This window comes from Notolabrus celidotus, chromosome 2 (assembly GCF_009762535.1).
Source record: "Notolabrus celidotus isolate fNotCel1 chromosome 2, fNotCel1.pri, whole genome shotgun sequence".
NCBI lineage: Eukaryota > Metazoa > Chordata > Actinopteri > Labriformes > Labridae > Notolabrus > Notolabrus celidotus.
In genome coordinates, this window is record NC_048273.1 from 10,181,990 (window position 1) to 10,198,354 (window position 16,365).

The following is a 16,365-nucleotide window of genomic DNA, read 5'->3' on the forward strand; positions in this document are numbered from 1 at the left end:
CCCTTTCAACCACTTTATTCAGAGCAAAAAGGATCTCACAGTCTTCCAATGCAGTGCCAGAATATAATACATCCGTACAGTCAATATTTACAGCTCAAATAAATTACATTCAAATCATAAAATGTTTTATACAGTAAATTAATGACACCTAGGTTTGTTCCACGGCTCAGCATCTTCAAACAGAACAGTGCGGACACAAACGTCCCTTCAGATGAAACACCAGCGTTCATACGAGCATCACGGCGAGCGAGCGGAAACAACAGCAGTGGAAAACACAGAAGCTGAACTAGAGACAGAAAGAAAGCAAACAGAAGGAGCAGCCGAGACCGAGCGGCTCCAGAGCTCGGCACGGCACCGCAGGAGGGCGAGGGCACATTCAGAACCCGGGTGTTTGGGCGTGACGGGTCCGGCTGTACAGTAAGAGATTTATGGAGGAGGATCAGGTCAGAGGATGTTTCTGCACAGATGGACTCTTTCTAGTCACAGCTGACGAGGAAACACACCTGACACGTGAAATCAGCTGTGGATGATTCAGAGAGTGTGAGCGAGTGGATGGACCTCAGATGTTCCCTCGCCTCGCGTTCCCTTTAAACGTTCCCACTAAGAGAGGACGGCACACGAGGAATCATGGGTGGACATCTGAGGCTCATCTGCTGAACATTAAAGCGTCTTTATACGAAGCTGCTGCAGCCGGTTTACAGCTTCTATCTATACGAGGAGTCCCTGTGAGTCTAAGTGTGGATATCTGACGGACCCTCCTCGGTCTAAGAGGACTGAGAGGCTGCTTCCTCCTAAAATGCTTTAAAAGACCTCCCCTGATTTCCCATGATCCCTTTCTGCAGCGGAGTCTCAAACTAAGCCTCAGTACTGATCTCAGCTTTAACAGATCTGTACTGAGGAGAGGATGAGTTCACCTTCAGGGTACAGGGGCTCACACAGAGGGGGGTGGGAGGTTAGTTGGCGCCCCCTGGCTGGAGTAGGGGACTGTGTGTGGAGGAGAGAGAGACAGAGAGGAGGAAGAGGAAAAGGAGGGTCCCCCTCGTCATCCTGCTCAGACTCTAGCGGTATCGCAGGATCACTGGAACTGAAAGAGAGAGAGAAGGTTCAGGTTCGAGCTCTGCAGGTTACAACAGACAAGGACTCTGACTGTGTTAGACTCACTGATGATGATGAGCAGGAGAGCAAACACGACCAGAGCGATGATGATCTTCATCTGCAGAGAGAACAACATGTTATATCTCTGACAGACAGACAGACAGACAGACAGACAGACAGACAGACAGACAGACAGACAGACAGACAGACAGACAGACAGACAGACAGACAGACAGACAGACAGCCAGCTAACTCACCTTCATGTCTCTCCACCACATCCTCCGGTGCAGCTGTTTGGCTCGGCTGCTGAAGGCAGACGCGTTGTCTGATAGGCTCTCTGGCGTGTCACATGACCACAGAACAGACATGAGGAGATAAAGAAGAAGAAGAGCAACAACTTTAACACAAGGTTGACTGTGACACCTGAAACACGTCACCAGTTTGAACCTCAAACTCCTGGGAGCTGTAAACAATCATGTAACATCATCAGCTGCTCTGAAATACACAGAGGTGAGAGAGTCAAAACTGCTATGCACCTGCAGTCTGTTTACAGGAAGTGGACCCCTGACCTTTTGGGGCTTTTTTGCAGATAGAACACCTGAAGGAATGACGGTTCAGCTTAGTGATTAAACGTATGCACCCCAGGTACAGAGGCTACAGTCCTCAAAGTAGAGGACCATGGTTTGATTCAGCATGCAGCCCTTTCTCCATGTCACTCTATCTCAGTGCCCTGCTCCATCCACTGTCCCATTAAAGTTCCTAACCATAGACCTTTCTGGAGTCCCAGAGCTCACTTGTCTCGTAGGTTCCTCTGGATCTCTGCTGCTGTGGACGTGCCAGACTCCAGCTGCTACAACTACTACTATCCATCTCACCACTATCATATCTCTCTCTCTTCATCTCCCTCTATCCCTCTCTCCAACACGGTCTCAGCAGATGTGTCTAACATGAGTCTGGTCCTGCTGGAGGTTTCTGCCTGTTAAAGGAAGTTTGTCCTTGCCACTGTAACTTGCTAAATGCTGCAAAGTGCTCTGCTCATGGTGGATTAAGATGAGATCAGACTGAGTCCTGAGAATAACGCCAAACCACAGCGGAGCATCACAGTTTGTGATATAAAGAATAAGTGAAATATTTCTGTTTATGAAGGAAAGCAGTTTTCTGAGGATCTTTGCAGATTCTTTCATATCAGCGTAAAATAAATAAAAGTTTGTTTTCAAGAATCCTCCACATGAGCCGTCATACTTAGCTAAACGTTTGCTCTCTGAGATGTTTACGTTCTCAGAGTCACAGGAGTGGCTTCATATTTATTTTCTTTAGTCATATTTTTTATTCATCTCTGTGAGGGTCTGATGTCAGCGTGTGTGACTGTGTTTCTCCTACAGTAAAAACAACAGATTCCGTGACTGAGCCCGTGTGTGTGTGTGTGTGTGTGTGTGTGTGTGTGTGTGTGTGTGTGTGTGTGTGTGTGTGTGTGTGTGTGTTTGTGTGTTTGTGTGTTTGTGTAGCTCCAGGCTGTCACACTTATGTAAGTCTCTGCTGATCATTTGAGAAAAGATTATTTTATGAAGACGTGATGTTGGAAACAGTTTATCTACAGCGGAGCACAAACACGTTTTCTGAATCGTGGTGAGGTGTCAGAGTCCTCGCCCACGCCCGCTCGCCGCCTCTCTGTTTTTTGGTTACTGTTATTAACGTGATGTTTGTTTAAGTGAGGTCTGTGCGTGTTCACAGGACGTACACAGCTCCCTCGCGTGCTGTGTTGTTCTCTTCGTCCCCCTCCAAGTGTTTGTCTGTCATGTGTGGGCCGTGTGCTCGTCTGTGTGTCTGTTAACGACCTGCGTCACATGACGCTTCTGAGGAAAACACTCGTTAACCTGCAGGAATTTACGCCAGTTTAGATTAAACGGCAACATGAAGATCGCTATCTGCAACTGTAGAGAGTCCACACACACACACACACACACACACAGATGTGATCCAGATGTGTCTTTGTCTCATTTGGCTGCTCGACATGATGGAAAGACATTACACAACATCTGTTTGGACGTCAGACTGAGGACTAATAGAAACGTCAACCTTATCTGCTCACTGATTGAAGGATGGAGAAGATGAAGAAGAGAAGAGGAGGAGGAGGAGGAGGAAGAGAGAAAGACAATGAAGAAGAATATGAAGATTGAGAAGCAGACAAGAACAACAACAAAGAAGACAAAGAAGATGACTGATGACAAAAAGGAAAGGGGGGATGAAGAAAACGGAAGAAGAAGAGTAAACTTGATGTTCCGTAAAAGAGTTCGAGTGTGAACCTGGTCGTCTCATAAACACCTTTAAAGTTTACTGAGCATGTTCACGAGGAGGCCTCCGTCACCGCGTCAACACGTGTGTGACTGCTGCTGGATTAAACACGTGTTCGTGTGTGTGACCACGTTACATCCTGTTTGTGTGCAGGGGATCATGCAGAGCTGAAGGGCAGAGTCTTTAATCTGAATGATGATGTTTTTATTGTGTATAAAATATGGACGTAGTATCCGTGACGTCACTCATCTGTTTCTGAAGAGCTGTTTTGAGGCCAATAATCGGCGGCAGCCATATTGCTGCTGTTGAGTCAGTGTGACGTAAAGAGGCGGAGTTTGATTCTCCTACAGCGTTCCCGCAGTCAGCTGTGCCTCTCATTGGAAGACTAGTAATCTCAATATCTTCGAAATTGCCGCGTTAGAAAAAAATTCACCCCCCTACAGTGTGAGGACATCAAGAAATGAGCTATCCAGACTACACTCGTCTTTTGTACCAGGCTGTAAACATGTTTATTTCTGTTGTAAAGATCGGCTTTTTCCCATTCATGTGTATGTGACTTCTGGTACTCCCGGTACTCCCGGAGCCAGCCTCAAGCGGATCCTCGATGAACTGCAGCTTTTAGCGCTTCCGCATTGTTGACTCATATTTGTAGACCGGAGGTAGCCACTTGGTTAAACCTCAGCTTCTGATTCGTCTTTGTCGTACATCGTGTGTTCAAGATGTCTGAACTTTCCTCTGATGCCTGGTAATCCTCTCTGCAGCGCACCTTTAATACAAACTACTTTGATTTTATTCATTTAACAAACTGAGTGAAACTGTAGATGGAGCTCTCTCAGTCTGGACTCTGAGCGCAGGAATCATCCTGCTGATGTTTTCTGCAGAGATTTCTTCTCTCCTTTAAAAAAGCTTTTCATGTCATAAAATTAAATTAACTTTAACGTCCCGTAAGTCTCTTTAACCTGATGCACAGTGCAGAGATCTTTCTGCTGACATGAGCACAAGACGAATAATCCAACGTCCAGAGAGGACGAGAGAGCTCTCACGTGCTCGTTAGTGTCTCAGTTTGATCGGATGTTTAACCTGAAATAAACACAATAAAGTCATTCATGTCTCTGTTTACATGATCATGACAGGATCCCGGTTTGTAGCAACAATTACAGGTTCAGAAATCTGGATCCAAGCCTGCGTGCTCTGGTATTCTAGTCTTCATGGGAGTGCTAGAGTAGCATCGTCCATGTTGATCTAGTTTTCTAAAACCAGGATTTGATGTTTACTCCAAACCGCTCCCTCATAACGAGGACACTGGAGCACGTTTAAACTCCCTCCACGTGGAGGCCAAATGTTCAACAAGCCAGAAATAGAAAACACTCAGAGGACAGAGAGGGAACATGTAGACACACGCACCAACACAGACCGTCTCTCTGTGACTCACCTGACTTGTCCTGCAGGTCGTCGAGTCGCTCTCCTCTCTCGATCACCTTGGAGATGTTCTCCTGCATCACGTCGATCACCTCGTCCACCTGAGACTGCACACTATGAACAGGGAGAGGTCGACATGAAGAGGACCAGATTAAAGGAAAGATCTGACAAACAAACATCATCCTCACATCTTCATCCAGCCTCATCCAGCCGCTCTCAGTGGGATCTACCTGCACCTGTTTAGAGAGCGGCCTCTACCTGAGCATGGCAAGTGGGTCCAGATTACCCATCAGCCACTCTGATGTCTCAATCCCTCAGCTCGGTGAGGATGCATGCTGAGCAGGAGGATAAAACTAACAGTGAGCTCATAAGTGAGAAACAAGACGCAGGAATGTGAGCGCTCAGATTTTCCAGCCGCGTTACGCTGATTGTTTCTGCAGAAGAAGAAGCGTGCTGGACTCAGGCTTGATTGCACGCTGAAGGCGATAGTATAAACACGATAAACACACCATCAGAAGAAAGAATGCGACCACACAGGAACACAAACACAGAGCCAGGACCTTAGCTCAGGGGTTCAGGTTCAGGTCCAGATTAATGATGGCGTCTGGTTTCATGTGTTCATAACAATAACAGAGTAACAGAATGAGAACAAACACCCCTCCTGCTCTCTGCTGCAGGTTACAGTGCAGACGGACCACCACAGAGGTTACACAATAACCTGCACACGAACGCCTCTCTTACACAATCCACCAACAACCACGAGTCCTCGTAAACATGGAGGGTTACATAACAGCAACCAAAACTCAGAGCTCTGCCCAAACGGACCTCCAGCCGGGAGGCGCACAGGAATGTGTTCATACTCACTGCTTCAGTTTGTCGCTCTGGGGTCCAAACCGAGGTCCCGTGGGCCCCCTCCTGGAAGACAGAGTCAGAACACGCGATCAGAGTCGTCTTTGTTTACTGCGTGTTAATAATGTAGGATGAATCATTGCTCCTGCTCAGGGTGAAATGGAGTCACTGTGCTTTCTATACATTTTATTTGTTGTTATTAAGTGTCTGAGGAGAATATCTCTGCACACAAACTCACAGAAAGAAGTCTTCCTCCTCATCAGAGTCCTCCTCCAGAAGGTTCCTCTGAAAGAGAAGGTCAAAGGTCAGATAACTTCTGTCTCCAGATTAGATGTTGAGTCTTTAAAGCTTTGTGCTGACAGTAGGCTTGTGCACGACTTCTGTTTGTGGTGCTGGCTAACGCTACCTCAGGGTAGGGCTGGGCAAAAAAACTAAAACGATAGTTATCATGATATTATTTTTCTTACTATGAATATAACAAATGTACGATATAACAGTGATAGATTTAAACCTGTAATTACACCCCGCAACACCTCGACAAGAAAGGCCACTAGAACTAGACTCCTAAATCCAGATACGAGCTGACAAACCGTCTGGTTTCTTCAACTTTCACCATAGACTGTGTAAAATATGGACGTAGTATCCGCGACGTCATTCATCTGTTTCTGAAGAGCTGTTTTGAGGCCAATCGTCGGCGGCAGCAATATTGCTTCTGTCGAGCCAGTGTGATGTAAAGAGGCGGAGTTTGAGCCTCCTAGCCTACAGCTGCAGTGTTCCCGCAGTCAGCTGTGCCTCTCATTGGAAGACTAGTAATCTCAATATCTTCGAAAATGCCGCGTTAGAAAAAGATTCACCCCCCTCACAGCGAGAGCAGATCGAGCAATGAGCTATCCAGACTACACTCGTCTTTTGTCCCAGGCTGTAAACATGTTTATTTCTGCTGTAAAGATCGGCTTCTTCCCATTCATGTGTATGTGACTTCCGGTACTTCCAGAGCCAGCCTCAAGCGGATCCTCGATGAACTGCAGCTTTTAACACCTCGACAAGAAAGGCCACTAAACTTCATTAGTTAAGATATTTTGGATATTTACTAGACTCTTAAATCCAGATATGAGCTGACAAACCGTCTGGTTTCTTTAACTTTAACTCAGGAGAAAGAATCTGCCTTTAAAATGATATGAAAGAATGATTTGATATTCATCGTGAAAATGATTGATACCGACTAGGGATGTCAACAATTCATTGAGTATTGATACAATTAATTGAGTATCAACTATCGATGAATTGATTGTTAAGAACTTACTCGAACAATTTTCTATCACATGTAACAAACATCATGTGGTCTCATATTTGGTTCAGCGATCAGGGAGGTGTTTTAAGTTTAAAGCATGTTTCGATGTGAATCAGCTGACTACAGGTGTTGCGCACAGCGGAGACGCTCAGCCGGGGGCTGCAGCTGAGTGACAGGTCTCCACGAGCGCTTTTTTTTTCCTGATGATGACCCGGTTGCGCTCCCAGCTGACACCTGACCGCGTTCATATGTTTATTTTTCTCAATAAGAACGAGTAGACAGAAAACTGGACACTGTGAGTCTGAAATATGTTTCTGTTCAGTTACCTTGTTTCAGTTGATCCACATGTTGAAGTCTGAGCCTTCACTTAATATGACTGTATGTCTGCAGAGATTATGAGCCTGCTCCCCACGATGATATTCAGCATGTTTAACATTTTGAACACCTCAATACCATCCGTAGATATTCAATACTGTCAGTTATATACATTGTGTCGCTAAGGAAAATTTGATTCAGGGGAAAAAACGCATTTGGCTTTGTTTTTGACGGAAAACCTTTACATTTTTTTAAATATTTAATCGATAATGAATCGTTAACATTTCCAAAGATCGATCACGGATAATACTTGAAATTCACATCCCTAATATCGACTGATATAATAAATGTTATCGTGATAACATCTTTTTCAATATCGCCCGCTCTACCTCAGGGTGTCTGAGGTTTCTTGATCATGAAGAAAGTCTAACGAGGTTGAAGGTGATGTTCCTGGCTGAGTGAGCGTCAGTCTGATACCTGTGCAGCGTTATTAAGCTTTATGCTTTAAATCAACACGTCTCTCTGATGGTTGACCAGACAATGTTTTGGTCGTGTCACCTCACTCAGCCTCAAAAGGAGGTAGCAATGATTATCTCAAACATTCACCTTGCTGCACGTTGAACATTTCACTGATGCACCGAGGAAATACAACCCCTACTTCTGACAGATTTTGATGCCGTCAAGTTCACAGTTTCAGGATGAAAGTCGTCTCCTGATCGATAACTATTCTCTCTTTTCTTCAGAAGTCAGATATCAGCAAACCCCTCATCGTTACAGCGTCTAACAGACTGAGCTCTCGGTCTGTTCCTGCAGGGTCACAGTGATCCTGAACCTTCAGGTGAGAGAGCTCTCTTTCTCAAAAACACTCCTCTGTGATCACAGCCACACCTGAAGCACCGCTGGCTTCCATCAGAGCATAAAGTGGTGTGTAAAACACCATTCAGAGAGAATCAGAGAGGACAGCTGCAGTAAATCCTGTCATGAGATCTGGAGCAGGAGGAGACGGGAGGAATTTACTCTGCTGCTGAAGAGGAGAGTCTTTACATTATGTAAGACTGATCAGCGGGAGTCAAAGCATGCTTTCAGTTTAATGTTTCATGATTCTAGGAGCAGTATCTGAGTTATCACAGTCCCAGGTAGTCTTCATTTCTCTGTCCTTGTAATCCTGTCACTGCAGAGCGCCAACAGGAGGACATGCTGACAGCTGGCCATCCAAAGAGACGTTTAATACTCTTGTAAATAAGCTGCGATGTGCAGAGCAGCTGAGGGCATGGCGACCATATGATCATAAAGGATTACAGAAGCTCTCGTGGTCTCGTGGTTTCGGTTTGTGAGCGGTGACGGAGAGCTGGGAGTCATTATCAGAGGGCCGGAGGTGAGGTAGTAAAAGGAGCGCACGAAGGTGGAAGGAGCTTTTTGTTCTGTGGGTCTGCTGTGATCTCAGCTTTGATCCCGCATCAACAACACAACAACTGGAAACAGGAGAGGAGAGAGGAGGGGACAGAGAGCGAGGGAGGAGGAGGGAGGAGATGACCGTGATGAGAAACAGACATCTGGCTACACGAGCATCTGAAGTTTACTCTCTCTGTGCTCGTCTTCATGTCTCCATGAGGTTCCATCTCCTGTTATGTGACACATTTCAGGTCCCCTCACCTTTCCAGACAAATCTTCATCTATAACTGTCTGCAGACTTTAGCAGGATAGAAATAGACATAATGACGTGGTATTGTTTAGATGTTTTCTATCTTCAGAGTATCATCAGATTAAAGCTGGGGTGTCAAACATACAGCCCGTGGGCCAAAACTGGCCCGCCAGAGGTTCCAATCCGGCCCCTGGGATAACTTTGCGGAAAAAGGATATTTGCAGTTTGCGTAATTTTGGTGGAAATTGATAGACTTCTTTTTAGAGCACTTCATGATCCTTATTTCTATGAATGCATTTTTTTGCACTAAAACAAAAGGCAAAAAATTGGGGTTGTCGTTATTTATAGGGTTATTATGTTATGATTTTACTGGTCCAGCCCCCTTGAGAGCAACTTGGGCTGCATGTGGCCCCTGAACTTAAATGAGTTTGACACCCCTGGATTAAAGGTCGTATAAGCGATTTTACTTCTTCATCCTCTGAGTGGTTTACTAAAAGGGTGTTTCATTTTATTAGACCAAAAGTTAAAGACTTATCATGGTTTCCCTGGGCTGACTCACCACAACTTAAACTTTAAACTAAATTAAAATCTCACACTTTAAAACCGTCACATAAAAAATGGTGGGATAAAAAAGTTGAGGGACTTTTTTCGTGTGTTTAAACCAGGGGTGCAGCTTGCTCAGCTGGAGGTGAAGCTTCCACCAAAGCGTCTGCCCCCTGGTGGCTGGCTGCAGTATAGGTCAAAAACTTCATTTGAATGGGGGAGCAGTCAAACTTTAAAAAATAAATACACGTCGTACGAATATTTCTCACATCCGTAAGCTGTGGTGATATGTAGTTATTATTTGACAGTTTTGTGTTCAAAGCCTCTTTTTTTCTGAAAACTTTCTTTTTGCATTAGTTATTAGAGGTTAAAAAACAGGGTTTTACTTCCAGGTTTGCTTTGATTGACAGCTGCCGTAGAGGGAAACTCCATAAGATCTCGTGACGCAACGCTGTAGGTTGGAGCTCATTACCATGGCAACACAGAAATTACCGTGGCAACCACAGAAATTCTCTACAGCGCATACTCTGGCTGCACAATGGCTGCGCATTGGAGCAGGGTTTTTTGGCTTCAAAACCATACAACGGAAAAAGGCGGAGCAACGCTGTCTATTTTATATACAGTCTATGGTTTGAACAGACGATCATCAGATGTTAGACTAATTATGCATGACTACTAGGGATGTAAATTTTAAGTATTCTCCGTGATCGATCTTTGGAAATGCTAACAATCAATTGTCGATTAATCAATAGTAGTTTTGTTATGTCAAAAACAATGCCAAATATGTTGTTTTCCCCTAAATTATATTTTCCAAAGCAACAAAATGTATATAACTGACGGTATTGAATACGGGTAACATGTTTGATGCTGAATATCAACAATCAGGCTCATAATAAATATTCTACAAAGACATAGTCTTATAAAGTGAAGGCTCATTCACTAATTGTGATTTTGCTGCAACAAGAGAGCGGAACAGAAAAGTACTTTAGACTCGAGGCGTCTAGTTTTCGGCCTAATGATTACATGTTGGATGAAAGATTTATAAAATCAGATTATTTTTAATATTCCTGCAAAGTGAAAGTTCATCATCTGATTGGTCGTTTCATCGTCTCAGTAATCGTTAACTAGTCGACCCGTTGTTCGTTGCAGCACACTAACTGTGTTCTCATCCTCGTCTCACCCTCTCGCTGCGGATCGATCCCGTGACCTCGTCATCGTTGAGGTGTCGTTTAAACTTGGGGGCATGTTGTCTTCAGGCTGCTCCTCCCGATCTGGCTCCCTCTGCAGGACAGGAGGAGAACAACAACATCATCAGAGAGGATCAGAGCTGTTGATCCGTCACACACACGGCAGCCTGCTATACTTAACCATGCGTGGGTGGGAGGGAGTGATTTAAGCTGCAGGTTCGACCACAGACAGTCTGGAGCAGAACAAAGCCTGAAGTGTCTGAACTGAGCGAGAGTCTGATAATGAGAAACGGAGAAGCAATCTGAGGAGGACCTGGACTCTCATCACTTCCTGTTCTACAGCCGGACTTTGTTTTGGTCACACAGCTGATTCCTTTCACTCTCTTTGATATCTGATATTTAACTCAAGAACAATTCCAGAGTGTGTTTCTCCCATCATGCCTCTAAAGCTCTCTCTTCTGTCAGTAAACAAAGTAGTAAGAACTCTGGACGTGTGACTCTCTAAAGCTAGGAAAGGAAATGTCATCATGTGTGTCAGACGTTAAAAACACGCTGTTCTTCCAGATTTACCCCTGGAGTCTGTGCTCGGATGTGACTGTGCCACAAAAACACAATAAAGCTCCTCTGCGACACCAACAACACACACACACACACACACACACACGCACACACACCAGTTCCCTCAGCACAACACAACAACTTGTACCATTGAATCCAGTTCAGCCTGACACTGTGGATTTGTCAGCAGCGTCCGTTTCTGGCTCTGAGGGTGGAAAAAGGCCTTCAGATGGCCGGCGGAGGAGAAGAAGTTTCCAGTAAACAGAGGAGGAGAGAAGCAGGAGATGGAGCGAGGAAGAAGAGAAGCCAAAGAGGAAGAGTTTAGTAACAGGAGGCTATTTAAAGAGAGGACACTTTAAAGGTGCAGTCCATAGAGAAATGTAAAAGTTGATCAAAGCGTGTAAAGAGACGGGACTCAGAGACGGGGTCGGACTCAGGTCGATTACTAAGATTCATTTAAACATTTTACTTTAAATCATCCTCTCAGAAACACTCTGATCTCACACGAAGAGGCTCTATTTATGCTTTTATCACTTATTCTTATTCTTGCTTCACTGCCCAGACTATCACTGATCACAGCCAAGTTATTATGGACTGCAGAGAGTGCACATGTATTTCAACATCTTAATATTAAAAACTCATCTCCTGAAGGTTTCAGGGGAGACAGGTTGGTTGCAGTCAGTTCTTTCTCCTTTTATTCTCCTCCTATGCTACAGTGGTGATGCTCCCTCTGCACATACTCAGTAAGACCTTCACACAGTCTGAAGACACACTGAACTATCACACCTGCAGTCACTGGGACAAAAAGCAGAGTAATTACTTCCCATTGTTCTTTTGTGTCACCGTACGGCCTTAAACATTTCTAGGAATTAATCAATAACTAATCAATCAAAACTTAATTAAGCTGCCTCCATGTTTTACTGATCTCTTATTGAAACTGTCTGCATGTGTGAAAGTCTGTGAGAGGTAATGAGATGTTGAAACAACTGGGATTAGAGTTAGTGAACGTGAGTCCAGGTGGATTAAACATTGTCTGTAAAATCTGAAATCTGATTTTATTTATTAAACAACTTCTGTGTTTTGTTTTTGTCGGTGTTCAACTCACGCCTTGATTAGGACTGATTAGTTTGCCTCCAGTCATGTATAGTGTATCTAGTTTTGTACTGTCTAGCACTTGTATCATAACAGTATACAAATACTGTATAAATAAATATAAATATATATAAAGGATATAAACAGCTCTTAACACAGGGTTATCATGAGCTACATATGGACAGTTTAATATGTGACATGTGGACTGAGCAAGACTGTTCCTGCACATCTACAGGGACCATATGGACGCTGCATTACACCAGTGTGTGTGTGTGTGTGTGTGTGTGTGTGTGTGTGTGTGTGTGTGTGTGTGTGTGTGTGTGTGTGTGTGTGTGATTCTGCAGGAGCTGTTCCCTGCTGTTGGTCTGTTCTCTTGTTTTAGTTCATGTGACTGCAGCTGTGTAGAGTCCATAATAAATGTACGCCTCATGTTATCTTATCTTTTCATTTATAAAACTGTGCTGAAATAAAGAATGGTGCATAAAGAGGCATGCATGTTATTTCATATGTACAGCTGAAACGAGTAGTACCTCAGTTATAACAGATGTGTTCTGTATATAAATCAAACTATGATAAAACTGTGACTCTGGCGAACGTCTGCTTATCAGGACAAAAAGTGAAATCATAACAGCCGTCTCTGACATGTTGTCCTCAGCGTTGGAGTCGGTGCAGCGTCTGACTTCTGCTCTTTAATTAAGAAAGATGTTGAGGACATGTGACTCTAAGGAAGCCCTAAGAGGACATGAATCCATACATTTTAATTATCCTGTATCCCCCAGATAACCTGTAGAACATCAGTTGATTCCTCAAAATCTGGACTTCATGTCAGATGATTCTAACTTGTATCTTAGAGTTTTTAAGCACAAAACAGTCTTAACTTATTCGAGTGGGTAATGGCAGCCTGACCTCTCACAGTGAGCAGACTGCTGCTTTGTTTTCTAGCTCAGGGGACAGTTATCCTGTATGAGACAATGAGATAAATTAAACTGTTATAGTGGAGTCCCCCTGCTGTAATCTGAGACAAAAAGAGCCATGTATAAATATGTGCTCTTCTCTTTGTTTACAAATCTGTGCAAACAGTTTATAATCTGTGCAAACAGTTTATAATCTGTGCACACAGACGGCAGAGATTTGTAAACACAGTCTCTGTTTTCACAGAGAAAAGGATGGACCATTTCCACAGTGACTGTAAATCTGCCCAGTAAATCAGATTAATCTGGATTTATATAATAGAACGTTAAATTGCCTGTACATGATGTTAATGAAAACATTAGTACTATTAAAACTGGACTTTCAAATGTTAGTTTGATGGAAATCCCACCTAGAGAAGAGTCTGACCAGAGTCAGACTGACACAGAGATAATGTGGCTGGGGATTGATTTTCTCTTGCATGTATCCACCTCAGTCAGCCTTTAACCGGCCTCAGTGTTCTGCACATGCTGCACAGTTCATACACTGAGCTCTGACCTGGAAGCTGAACAGCATTAATCTGAAAGCCCAATGCAACACATGATATAGCATTACATCTACCCTTAAAAAGAGATAAACTGGACTCTCTTGGTGGATGTGGTCTTGATGGAAATAGGCAAAACATTACTCTCTGAAGAAAGACAGTGTAAATGACTCTATGCCCACAGATACTAAGTCAGCTGACACAGATTATAAATAGCATAGATTACACCTTGCTCTTTTTTCCAGTTGACACCAAGACCACGAGTATAGAAACTAGCTCTGCTATTCTCTCTGTAATCAGACAAACTATTTAAGATCTCGAGAAAACAAGTGGACATTACTCACTGCCACAAAAAGTGAATAAATAACATTAAGTGTATGGATTCATGTCCGCTAAAGGCTTCCATATTAGATATTTTGATCTCTAAATAATATGGGAAATTGGCAGACAGGTATTAGTGTGATATATTTAAATTAAGTTCTTCTAGTTTGATTAGTTTCTGAATAAATCTGAGAAACACTGAAAGTGTTGCAGCCATCCCCAGTCTCCCCTATTTTATTTACCTTTAATTCAAAGACTTTAACGTGCAGACCACAAACTGTGTATACATAACTAAAATATTCAGACTGTGTATAGAACATACAGTCTGAATTTAATATAATAAAAATAATAATAACAACAGTATTATTACACAGTGTGTGGTCAGACAGAGCAGCTCACCTGTCTGATGATGAATCTGACTCTGAGCAGCTACATCAGGAGCTAACTCTTATCACGCTAACAACATTAGCTTGATTATCTTCTTGTCAGTTTGAATGTGTTCATTTCACATTTCATCCTTCAACATTAACACAGTAAAATAATAAAATAATAACAGACACAACTCAACACAGCATGCTACAGCTAACCCAGCTAGCTCTCTCAGGCCTCTTCTTCATCAAAAGATTAGCTTCCCGGCTAAGCTAACGCGGCTAGCTACCTGCTGGTTCTCTCAGGATCCGGATCTCGATGCAGGTGAGCTCAAACACGCGGACTCAGGTGTAGATTCTGGTGTTCAGGGTTCGGGTTGGTCTCTCGGTTCTGTCTCTTTCATGTCAGATTCGGTCCGGTCGATGACACCGGGTCTTCATCACTGAGGATGCTAGCTGCTCCTTCTTCTTCTTCTTCTTCTGCTGTGAGTCAGCTGACCGGAACACACACACACACACACACACACACACACACACACACACACACACACACACACACACACACACACACACACACACACACACACACACACACACACACACAGCTGGTGGAGGAGAGTCAGTGGAGGATGTTTCACACAGACTGTATAATTAATAATAATATGAATATTGATGATAAAACCATCGATGGAGTCACATCTTATTTCATTTCATTCTTTAAACCAGTGGCACAGACTGTATTGCAGTAAGTTTATGTACACTGGACACTATCCTGCAAACATTTTATCAAACCAATTAATGAGACTGATCATGTATAACATCTGAGTGCAATAAAAAAATGTCTGTAATAGAGCAACAATAACTAAATCAGTGATGAAGAATATAATTTCATTCATTTTTATAATTATTTATTGTGTTTTATTCCCGCTTGTTAGTGGGTAATGATTAACATATTTAATTAATTCATTTTATTCTTTATTAAATATAAATGTTTTTTTTCATTTAGTTAAATATTTTTTGCCGTTCACTGAAATGTTTTTAATGGTCCAGAAATGTTTGTGGAGTTGAGCTTTAATGTCACCATACTATAAGGATAGGATAGGCACTTTATAGTTATTGTAAAAAAAATAATAATAATAAAACAAAACTTTGTTTGGCAGCATTTCAATCTAATAAAAAAGTATTTAAAATATTATGTATATAAAAAAATATAAATATGTACATTTGTCGCTTTTTAAATAAACCGACAGTTATGTATTGCTTGGACTTAAGCTGTAGATCAAACTAATTTGTCAATAAAATCAATTAATTAAAAAAATATTGAATCAATCAATGAGTGCAAGAAAATTCAAATGCAAAACTATTTTTAAACACATAAATACTCATACATTTTGGAATTTGTTTTCTTATTTTGTGTTTTTAAATATTTTTGTTTTTTTCTGAAAGGTTTTGGTCTTCAGTGAAATATTTTTTAAATGAGAGGACACCAATAAATTAAAATTGATTAAATGTTATCAGAAAAACATGAACAGAAAAATCTACTTATTAAACATGTTTATACATAAAATGAAAAAAAAAATCCAATAAATTAGTGTATATATGAAGAGAAAGAGAGATGAATAAAAATATTTATATAGAAAAAACAGGAATGAGCCTTAAATAATGAATGTGTTTTTATTTGCTTCTATATTTCCATTATACTCCTGTGACTCTAAGAAATTATTTCAGTGCCCATGCACAAACACAATAACTCTTTTTATGCTACTCACATGAGACATTTTTCTTTAAATATTATAGGCTCATATAACTTTTGTCCTATCACAGGATATTTTAATATGAATATATTCCTGAATATTATTCTCCTTTAAATGTCATTCTCCTTCCAGCTGTCTGTTTGTGGTGTTTCTCCGCCTCACCTGTAGGTGGCAGCAGTGCGCATG

General features: G+C 42.4%; 1 protein-coding gene across 1 annotated transcript; it reads right to left on the bottom strand.

Moving 5' to 3' along the window:
- vamp4 (vesicle-associated membrane protein 4) lies at positions 1-12,332 on the bottom strand. The gene is given in 9 exon segments (XM_034705823.1): positions 1-1,084; positions 1,162-1,213; positions 1,353-1,432; positions 4,820-4,920; positions 5,671-5,721; positions 5,894-5,940; positions 10,627-10,682; positions 10,685-10,727; positions 12,297-12,332. Coding segments are annotated over 9 exon segments (492 nt in total). The 3' UTR covers positions 1-1,058.
- Positions 12,333-16,365: the final 4,033 nt, after the last annotated feature.